General features: G+C 44.7%; 1 protein-coding gene across 2 annotated transcripts; it reads left to right on the forward strand.

The window, feature by feature from the left end:
* Positions 1–880: 880 nt before the first annotated feature.
* Positions 881–10,697, forward strand: CKB (creatine kinase B). 2 transcript variants are annotated; one of them, XM_067555007.1, is made up of 8 exons: positions 881–1,001; positions 2,627–2,842; positions 3,994–4,148; positions 5,239–5,371; positions 6,307–6,478; positions 8,293–8,416; positions 9,402–9,591; positions 10,329–10,697. In XM_067555007.1, the coding sequence occupies exons 2-8, from the start codon at positions 2,650–2,652 to the stop codon at positions 10,505–10,507; spliced, it is 1,146 nt and encodes a 381-aa protein (XP_067411108.1). In that variant the 5' UTR covers positions 881–1,001; positions 2,627–2,649; the 3' UTR covers positions 10,508–10,697. The 2 variants fall into 2 exon arrangements, with proteins under 2 accessions (XP_067411108.1, XP_067411109.1); XM_067555008.1 differs by lacking the exon at positions 2,627–2,842 and adding an exon at positions 3,300–3,487 and having other exon boundaries at positions 882–1,001.
* Positions 10,698–11,306: the final 609 nt, after the last annotated feature.

An 11,306-nucleotide genomic window follows, 5' to 3' on the forward strand; every position in this document is an offset into this window, starting at 1 on the left:
GTCATTAATTTTACTTTTTCCTTTAGACAGCAAAGAAGCCTCAGTAGCATTTAACTTTGGGCCAAATCTTGCTTGTTGTACTCACCCAAGTAGTCCCATTAAAGTCAATAGCACTATTTTCATGAGTAAGGTGAACAAGATTTAGTCCTTTAATTTCTGTTTTCAACAGGAAACTAAGATCATGCCTTTGTACCATTTCAGCCACCTCCAGTGCAACTCCCCCTCCCTTTTTTGCAGACAATAAAGTAAGAGGCTTAGAGTACTTTTTTAATCAAGTGTGCTTTCCTTCCAATTAAATTGTAAGATTAATTCACTATTTTAGTATTTTAAGGAGGCAAAGAATAGCTGCTGGAGGTTGAACCTTGAGCTAAGCAGTAGATTTTCAGCCATTATTCTTATCAATAGATTCTAACCAGTGAACTCAGAGGCAATTAATCATTCACATGACTCTTAAGGTCTGTGTGGTGTTGGGAGCAGCCTGACCTATTTTTATTACATCAAATTATTATAGTGGTTGTTAAATATTTACTAAAGGCACCAAGTTTGAATGGCAAAAGCTGTGTGCGTGTGTATGTCTAGTGGTGCTGGAAAACACTGCAACAATTAATGGGAAGTGGTCATGCATTAATACTGTGTCTACATTTTACCAGAGCAAAATAGATCCCAGGGAGCAAAAAAACCCTCACATTTTTAGATAGCTTGGAAGGAAAGTTGAAGGCTCAAGCTAACACAGAGAACCGGGAGACATCCAGCATCTCCCTGCAATTAGGAGGCCTGGCAAAATGGAAGTAACAATGGGTTATAATAGACCTCGCCCCTCCCTTTTACAATCTTCCAGTGGAATGAATGGAATATAAATACCAGCCAATGGGAAGCCAGCTCCTGCTGTATATAAAACTGGTGAGGCTGTAGGAGTGAGACTCCACTTCATATAAGGTGTCTTTGCCACGGCTGACGGGTGTGTGAACAAGAACAAGGGCGGTTTCTGTCTCTGGTGCCTGGTAAGTGCTGGGGTAGCTGTCTGACAATACTTAAATGGGATGATAAGCTTCTTGGCCTGTTTTAGGCAGTTTGATCTAAAATAACTATTTGGAGGCAAAAAACCCGAAATCTGAATCCGCAGGGTCAATGCTGTATTGCAGCTAAATGTGTTGGGAGTGGGTGCTCGCTACCAAAGGGTATGAAATGTGTCTCCGGAGCCTTAGAAAAAGGAGGGGAGGAGTTGCGGGGGTTTCTAGATAAAGGGAGAGATGGAAACAGATTATAACATGGACGCCCAGAATGTAACCCAGGAAAAAAGCCTAAACCAATCCTAACTCGATGCAGGCACGAAGGGGTTTGTTAATAGTTGGCTCGGCTTCCAACTTCAAAGCCAGATTAAGCCGGTATTTAGCAGGGCATTTACATAGATTCTCCCCCCCGGATGACCTGAAGGGAGGCGTTTGTTATGTAATGACTCGATATCGGGGTTCTTATTCCCCTCCCCAAGTGGATAAGCGGTGCCATTGGGATGGGCGAGATCCCCCAGCCGGGGCTCCCGCAGGGCAGGGCAGGGCGAGGAGGGGGGGTCGGGCTCTCTACAGCCCGTGCTGGGGGTGTGGGTGATCTCTGCCTCCGGGCTGGGGGAAGCCGGAGGAATTTCTCTCCCGAGTCCTCTCCTTCTCCCCTCTGGCGCTGGACCAGGCAATTCGCTGCAGCAAGACGCTCTTTAAGGGATTTGATTGAGGCTGCAGCAGCTGGGTCCCGGCTCCTCGGGCTGGTTCCCAGCTGCGCACAGCGAGCTGGGGGGGGGCTCCCCACCCCCTCCAGGTTGCATTGTCCTTCTGTCCCCGGCTGCAGTGCCTTCCCTCCCCTGCCCGCGGGGGGCTCGCATTGCGCCCTCCCTGCAGGTGCTGGGTCCCGGGGGAAGGTGGCCGTGCTCTTCCCACGACCTCTGCCTCCCGGCCGCGGGCAGGTGGCAGGGCAGGTGCTACATCGCCCTCCCGAGCCCCCTTGGCGTGGGGCCGGAGGGAGAGAACCCGGCCGCGAGCGCCGCCGCTCCGCTGGCTGGCTCGGAAACCGGGCGCGCGAGCTGCAGCCCCGAGCTCCCTCCCGGCTGCGCCCTCTGCCCGCCGGGGATGCGGGTGGCTCGCTGCCTCGAGCTCGGAAAGCGGCTCCTCTCGCCGCGGACCGAACCCGCGGCAGCCTCCGCTGCTGGGGCCGGGTCTGGGAGCAGCGCGGCCACGCGGCTCTGCCCGGGCTCTGCAGCCAGCGCCGGCTCCCGCTCCGCTGAAGGTGACTCCCTGGGGCAGGGCCGGGAACGAGCTCTCTGCAGGGGGGCTGGCCGGTGCCTAACGCCTTGGGTGGGGGAGACCTGGCCTCGATTCCTGCCACCTCTTCCACAGACTTGCTGAGTGATCAGGGGCAGCCCCCTTCCCTGACTGGTCCCCCTGTGTCGAAGGGGACAGCCCTGCCTCGGGAGGCCTATGGAAGGTGCCCTAGAGACCAAGCAGTTAACTGGGCCGCAGGCAGGTGGAGTACATGCCAAGGTGACTTTGCTCCATGGCATGGCGTCCTTCCAGAGCCTGCTTGGGAGGGCGTGCCAAGCACTGAAGGTGAGAGAGGTTTCCTCTTTCTTCTCCCCTAGCACCTTGCAGTCAGGCGTAAGTCATGCCATTCGCAAACAGCCACAACCTCCTGAAGATGAAGTACTCTGCTGCAGAGGAGTTCCCAGACCTGTGTGTTCACAACAATCACATGGCCAAGGTGCTCACCCTGGACCTGTACAAGAAGTTAAGGGGCAAACAGACTCCTAGTGGATTTACCGTGGATGATGTCATCCAAACTGGGGTTGACAACCCAGGTAAAGGACAGAGCCTCTAGATCTGCAAACATCTGTTCTCCCTCATTACAGGAAGTGCTTCTTGACAACTGCATCAAAGGTTCCTTGAGCTGCCAAAAGCCAAATCTCTAAAGCAGTGAGTCCTGGCCCAAAAGCACTGCCCAGTAAGAGCGTTAAAGGTGGCCTTGTCCCATTGAGCAATGCAGCAAACACTATCAATGCATGCAGTGTTCTGACATGCCAAACTCAAATTATGTAACTGCTCTGCTAAATAGTTTGATCTGAAACAAAATATGACTAAAAATGTAACTATCTATAAACACCATGATTAAAAATTTGACATTCTGGGGGCTTACCTGGCTGCTTCGATCTCTTCCTAGTCCAAACTGGCAATGTGAAGTTCTGTGGCACTTCTTTGGAAAACAGGGGGAGCAGATTTATTACTGTGTTAACATTCCAGTATTTATTTTTACTCTAGCAATATCAAAATGGCCCAACTAAATAATCAGAGACTGCCTCCTGATGAGGAGTACCCGGACCTGAGCGCCCACAACAACCACATGGCCAAGGTGCTAACCCTGGACTTGTACAAGAAACTGAGAGACAGAGTTACACCCAGTGGCTTCACCCTGGATGATGTCATTCAGACTGGGGTTGATAATCCTGGTAAAATGCATTGAGACTATTCTATGTGAACCAGCTGAAATAAGTGATGTATATGATGACGGAAAGTTTGTGGAGGTGACTCTTATGAGCAAACTACAGCAATTCAATTCAATCTGTGGCAGTCTGAACCTAACATCGAGTTGTTTTTGAAGTCCAAGCACAACTTATTTCAATGACTGCAATATCTGAGCTGCATGAGCATAAAATACCTGATTAAACTATAGCTAGTAAAAATGACTTGGTGGACAAAAATCTGGCCCTAAATTAGATTTACTTGTCCAAACTTGGCTTATTGGCAACAATTATGGGCTTTCAGTAAGTTTACATTTCATTGAGCTAATGAAATGTGAAGCATCTTAGATTTGTCTTCAACTGGTTCTTGTTTTATGTGTATTCTGAAGTGATTAGACCTACCATATAAAGACAAACTTACCTGGTTAATACTGTTTTGGGATACAGTCAAAGGTCACCCAAATCTGGCTTTTACAATCTTATTACCACTCCAGGTCATCCCTTCATTATGACGGTAGGATGCGTAGCTGGTGATGAAGAATCCTATGAAGTGTTTAAGGAACTCTTTGACCCGATTATTGAGGACAGACATGGAGGCTACAAACCAAGTGATGAGCACAAGACTGACTTGAATGCTGATCACCTAAAGGTATAGGGTTTTTTATCAGCAGTATAGCAATGATAGGACATCTGACCAAAGTATAGAAAAGCCTGGGCAAAGCTAACTGCAGTCACTTTTCCCTGACAGTCATAATATGTTCCTGTGACTTGAGTGACCACCTGTTAGAATCTCTTATTCCTAGCTATTGCTCTCTGGAGTCTTTCCCTCCATTAAGGACTCTCCTGCGCAGGCTGGATATGACAGGAGGAGTCATATGAATGTGGTTATATCTTACCTGAGATGCTGTTGGGACTTAGCCTACTCTGCTCTAGTGGAACACTTACTCCTGTCACAGCTGTGTGGACCTCATCCTCCACATTTGTACTTGACTTCTGGGGCAGCCCTGTCACATTGGAGGATCCTTAAGGATGACTCTAGTCTGGGTGCCTAATACCTGGTGTTCTATATTCTATAGTAATTCATATGAATACTAATGACTCTAGTACCAAGCGGATCTTACAAACCACTTGAGCTGTTGAAGTCATTACTCTGTTGAGCCCATTCCATAGTTTGTGTCCAGGATCTCTCCCCGCCTTTCCGATTGTGTATTCTAGAAATAGTAAACTGTTGGAATCCCTAGCAGAACATAGGTGAACTACTTCATTTAGAAGTAGATTTTAAGAGGCATTGAAAGGCTCTTAACTCTAGCAACCTGAGTTCATAACTCTGTTTGTCCACCTATAAGAGTGGACAAGCATCTAAACACAACAGGGAGCTGCCTTATATACAGTATTTACTTCCAAAGCCCACTCCTGCAGGGGAAAACCTTAAACTTGGGCATAGGCAAATACAGAGCTAAACTTCTGTGACTGAGTTGATCTTTCCTCTCTTTTGGTAGAGGAAAGAAGCTCCCATGTACTGGGAGCACTGTCCAAGAAGTTGTACACCCTCAGTACCCTAAGCACTAGCTTACCCATTTAAAAATGAGCTAGTAAGGTGACTGCTTGTTTGCATTAATGCTATATCCTACTCAAATATTGAAGGCTTTGGGATCCAATCATGCACTGAAATTAATAGGGGCTATGCATAATTGAGGGCAGAACTTGGTGGTATGGTTGCACTTCTCAATCTCTCGTAGGGTGGTGATGATCTGGACCCCAACTATGTGCTAAGTTCCCGTGTCAGAACTGGTAGGAGCATCCGTGGATTCTGCCTTCCCCCTCATTGTAGCAGAGGAGAGAGACGGGCTATCGAGAAGCTTTCTATTGAAGGTAAAATGAAGATTCAGATGTTACGGACTGCCGTTCAATGTTAATCAAATGGAGACTGGCAATTGAGGAGGTAGAATATTTTTGCCTACTTCCAACTGCAAAAATCTCTCCAATATTAAGGCACCAAATGCAGAACTAAGAATCTGTCAAATTATCAAATGTGTAGCTGGATGGCTAACCTAATAATAACTAGAATTTATTTCTTAACGGGAAGTAAATTGGAAGCAAGCAGAGGGCAATTGGATTGTATTAAGTAATGATATTGTGACCTTGCAGGCCTTCCTGTCTGCATGTGGGATAGCAAATGAGCGCACACTCAACTAGAGCAGGCATTCGACTTTTCAAATCAGATGCATTGCAACACATGTTCTTAACTGCAGTTGTTTTTGCCACCTAGCTTTCCACTAGGGTAACACGGGGGGGGGGGGGGGCTGTATGTTTGAATGGGATGTACTCCCAACTGCCTGAGATGGAATGTATTTTCAGATACTGTCTTGTACAACAGCAATGTTGTCCTCAATACAGACACCACTCTGCTCAGAACTCCTCAATACAGAGAGTAATGTTACTCTTAACCTCTAAATGACTGGTGTGGCCTTGCTTATTCATATACTATTACAATAGTTTAGTCCACTTCTGGCTAGCAATAGAGGTCCTATTAAATAACCCCCGTTTCCTAGCTCATAAGAAAACAAATGCCCTTTAAAGAAATAGACTATAGTAACTCCCAACAAGGTACAGCAGCCTGATAGATCTTTCAGCTTTGAAGGATCTAACACTAAGGGACCATGGGCTAAGGGAGGGAGGAAACAAAACTGGTTGCATTTCTGAAACTGATCATACTTCCGTATCTCTAAGCTCTCAATAGCTTGAAAGGTATCAAAATATCACTCAACATCCTGTTTTTGTGCACTAAAAGTGAATCTTGCTTTCAGCCCTGGCTAGCCTGGAAGGTGACCTTAATGGGAAGTACTATGCTCTGAAAAACATGACTGATGCGGAGCAGCAGCAGCTGATCGATGATCACTTCCTATTTGACAAACCAGTTTCTCCTCTCTTGTTGGCTTCTGGAATGGCACGAGACTGGCCTGATGGCAGAGGAATTTGGTGAGTATATGCAATGGAAACAAGAATCCTTTAAAAGTGTCTGCAGTAGGCACCATGCAGAAATCTGTGCTCCTGGAAAAAAATCTAGCTGAACAAAAGATCAGTGTCTGTACGCTGGTGTTCATTTGGCAGCAACTTGTATACATCTTTGCTAGGAAAATATGGCAATTGCTCTAACCTTAAATGTGAGTTTAACATCTGTGTCAGTGGGTAACAAGATCAAGCCCATAAAGCTAAAATTTAAAAAACCTTGAACCTAAAGTTCACCCTGGTTGGCATTTCTTCAGCTGTCTCAGACTCTTTATTAGGGCTATAAGAATTGCACCACTGCATAAATAATACATTTTAAGGGAGCAGGGAGGTGGCTTAAAATCCATTAATGAACTAGTGGCTTAATCACTATGATTAACTCAATTTAGCCTTTTGGGATTAAAAAAATTACTGCAGTAAAAATGGCTTCACTGAAAACACATTACAGAAAAAGCAGTGCTTTTTTCAGAGGTATTAACAAAACCAACCTAAAAGGGGAATAGTGCCTGTACTCTTCTGCTTTTGGTGAAGAGAATATTTGACCCTCTGTGTGGCTTTTTGCACTAGAAACATGAGGCTTTCACTTTACTTGCTTCTGTGTCAAGACATAGGAAAGTGAAGGCATTAATTTTTCCAACCACTAACACCCAACAAACTAGTGGAAGAAACTTAGGCTTTCACAAAAACTATCTTGCTGTCCTCTGCATGGTTGAAGGTTGAACTCCCACTAATGTTCCCAAGTTGCTAAACACAGTAGAATCCCTCCAGTCTCTCCTACAACAGCGGGATCTTGAACATGTTTGGCTTTGTAGGTCACCTTTCCAAGATAACACTCATCACCTGCTGCAGAGATACAAACACTGGATAGCTTTGTCAACTGAACCATGACGCTCAAACCTTAGTCTCTGATTAAATGGAAGCATTTAACACTCTGTAACCTTCATCTTGGTTACTGAATTAGCTGTCAACTTGACAGCTGTCAAGGACTAACATCAGTTAGTGCACTATCAATTTGGTATCCGGCAGCAGCAACTAAATCCAAAGCCAAGGGCAGAGGGACCAAGGGGTGCAGTATTTTTCCTTCTAAACTGAAGCTTCAAACGAATATACAAAATTTTGTTTCTTGAATCCACTCTCATGCTGAGCCATTGCTGCATGCAAGATAACTTAACTGACCTTGATAAGACACAGGTTGCACCTCCATATTTCCTTGCAAACCTTAGTGGATATGAGATAATCAAGGTGCAGACTGCTGCCATCTCAGGAATAGTGGCAAATGTATTTCACCCCTTATACTGACTAAAAGTGACACGCTACTGAACAAAGGGACTGAATCTTTCTGACCCAGGGCACTTGCAAACTAAGACATGACAGTAAGGTTGAGCAGTAAGATCATAGAAAAGGGTGCACAGGATGTCTTCATTTTGAAGGCTATCATCTGAGTCATGTGATGTGTAAACAGGGTGGAGGAGGAGTAAAATAACCATTCTTCAGATTAAGGAAGGCAGAAAGAGCTCAATTGCATCTTCCTTCTGTATTCCAGGAAGGTCTCTCTCTGGAGTTGATTTGACCCTTTTAACCTGCAAGGGCAGATCCAGAATTAAAACTAAATCTAATGTAACGTCTCATGTAAGAGTAAATAACACTACAGTCAAAGCATAGCTTCAGTACAACATTAGCTGTTCAAATAGAGAGAGACTAATTTTAGATTTATTCACTTGGATTACTACCTGGAAAACTCCATTCCAAATGTAGAAATGAGTTATTTGGCTTCTGTCTTCTAGGCACAATGACAACAAGACCTTCCTTGTCTGGATCAATGAGGAAGATCACCTTAGAGTTATTTCCATGCAGAAAGGTGGCAACATGAAGGAAGTGTTCACCCGCTTCTGTACTGGACTAACACAGGTGACATTAATAGTGGTAACAGAAGTCTAAAGAGAATTGCTCTTGCCTTAAATGGTGCAGAACTTGATGCAGTACTCAGTGCTGACTTAAAACAGGCTCTAAAAATATGCCATTTACTGCTAGTGGGGCATGGAATCTCAAGGCAAGCCCAAGTCCTGTATTGTGCTTGTGTAAACATCTTCTGACAATGTAACTTAGGCCTCTGGTAGCATCTTAATATATCTTTCCACAAGTAAATTCCAGAGGCGTACAGGCTTAAATACTTATCCTGTCAAAATAGGTTCTTGCTATGAAGTCTAGCGGATGGTCTTCTAATATCCTGAGGGCTTTCAAGACTTTTTAGTTAGATTGGTTTCCCCCTCTTACTACATTTTAATTAATAAAACTACTTGAACTCCCAGTGCTTACAGACAGAAACCTCGGATGGTGTCTTGAGACTCTGTGAACATGTAGTGGAGCACCACTACATCAGGCACCTACTTTAACCCTAAGTACCCTTAACTAAAACGCTAGTCTGCTGGAAGTAAAACCAGCAGTTCTTTCTCTTCCCCTCTCACCCGTGCAAAGAGGAACAAACTCCACTAAATCAAGCCTGGCAACACATCACTAAATATCAGATCTTTCTTCCCACAAGCCTGTATCAGCAGATGGGCCCAGACACTGCCCTGAAAGTCACTAAATGTAGACTAGTTCAGACCCTAGGGAACAAAAGTTCTAAAGGTTTTTGTTTTGTTTTTTGTGGGGGGAGGATGACTATGCACCCTGAATGCCCTGCTGGCTGCTCCCATTTCTAAATCAAGGGGACTTTAGCTTTAGTGGCTCCACTGAAGTACTATGACCGGAGTTGAACAGCTGCTCTCTGAGGAGGAATGGAGCTATAAAAGTTCTCAGATTAGTGAGGCTGTAAATGAGATTATTTGAAGACAACACCTTGAGAAGAGGAACAGACCAGGCAGCCTCTCAAAGCCTTTCTCTTTCTCTCTAGATTGAAACTCTCTTTAAGACCAAAAACTATGAATTCATGTGGAATCCACACCTTGGCTATATCCTGACCTGCCCATCCAACCTTGGGACGGGTCTCCGTGGGGGTGTGCACATCAAACTACCTAACCTTGGCAAGCATGAGAAGTTTGGAGAAATCCTTAAGAGGCTGAGGCTTCAGAAGCGAGGCACAGGTGAGAAATGAAATGCAGCTCCGCATGCATCACCCCTTTCAAATACTCTGCTATTGGCAAGAGTAGGGTTCTGGGCCTGGATTACACAGCAGTAGTGTCTAGAAGACTAATTCTTAGGCATCAGCTTGTACAGTAGAGGAACATACTCCAGAATGACTTAAACAAAGTAGTATACAACGTGGAGGCAAATGGGGCTAGGGAAGTCACTAGAACTGCACTACAGCATTCTATTAGTTGGTGACTGTAAATGATGCATTTCCAGATCATCCTTTTGTTCATGGAATATATGGCTTACCCACTCTGAGTGCCCACAGCTACAGTCATGGTTAAGGAAAGTGCTTTGCCCACCAAGAACAGTTCATTGCGTCTATCAAAGCACTCTAAAAACATCAAGCTACATGACTTCTGTCTGGTAGAATGCTATAGCAATAATACAGAATTCAGGCACCAAGGCTATTTGAGTTACTTGCCAAGGGTCACTCATGCTGGGAATGCTAAACTTCTACTGTACCACTACCGCAGCAGCAAATGAACAGAGTGAGATACTGCCCAAGCTATGCCTTTCCATCCTGCACCCTTTGCCCATAACCAGATATGAATGCAGTAGTCCCAACTACCAGGCCAGCAATGGAAGCCATCTTGCTCCAAGTGGACTCTTGCTATGTTGACTATCTGTATTGCTGGAGAAGATATGAAGGACTTCACAACTCTAACCTGAATTACCTTTTTTTCTTCAGGGGGTGTGGATACTGCTGCTGTTGGAGGAGTGTTTGATGTCTCCAATGCTGACCGGCTTGGCTTCTCAGAGGTAGAGCTGGTGCAGACGGTAGTCGATGGTGTGAAGCTACTAATTGAAATGGAAAAACGCCTTGAAAAAGGCCAGTCCATTAATGACCTCATACCAGCTCAGAAATGAAAGCACTTTAATTCCATGCTTCCTAACTTATTGGATGAATAATAAACACCACTCCAATCAAAACCCTGGGGTAAAAAACCCACTAGTAACACTGTAGAGAAGTCTTCCATCCATCTGTGTTAGAGTTTATTTTTTGATGGCTGAGATGTTGCTGAAAAACGTGAATAAACTATTGTTTTGGCCTGACAAATGTGTCTTAATTAACAAATGTCTGAATATTAAATATCTAAAATGGCAGTCTAGGGCCAAGTGGCCATTTGGCAATTTCTTCCTGCCATGCCAAACTGCTGGACTTAAACAGGAAGATCCTGCAACAGTATGCTGCTTACCTCTAGAAGTGAATTCTGACATTGATACACCTAATTGCAATTCTAGGGGAACAGTATTGCCACCACCTCTGAACTTGATGTTAGTTGCTGCTGCTGTAACACTTTTGTTTATACTGCTAAGTGGCATAAAGAACAAATGTTCACACTTCAGTTAAAATACTCTCCTGTAAAACTGCACACACTCAGTCTTAGAGATGTGGCAATCAGCCCTTGAATTCATTTGCAGTATTCCTGTTGTCAGAATATTGAAAGATTCTCTCAAGGGTAAACTGGTTTTGTCTTCTCTTGCCAGGGGCACTTTAGTGTCAAATAAACATTGTTCCTCATGGCTTAAAGCTTGCTCTAATAGCCATGTTGATGTGTAGGTCAATAGGCATTGAAGCTAAGGAACTACCATTCTCTAAGAAAATAGACCATAGGAGAGCTGGCATAATAAATAAAAAAAAAAAATCAGTCAGCAGTGTTTAACC

Source organism: Emydura macquarii, unplaced genomic scaffold (assembly GCF_026122565.2).
Source record: "Emydura macquarii macquarii isolate MOO-44397 ecotype Brisbane River unplaced genomic scaffold, CSIRO-AGI_Emac_v2 contig_1551, whole genome shotgun sequence".
In the NCBI taxonomy this organism is placed as follows: Eukaryota; Metazoa; Chordata; order Testudines; family Chelidae; genus Emydura; species Emydura macquarii.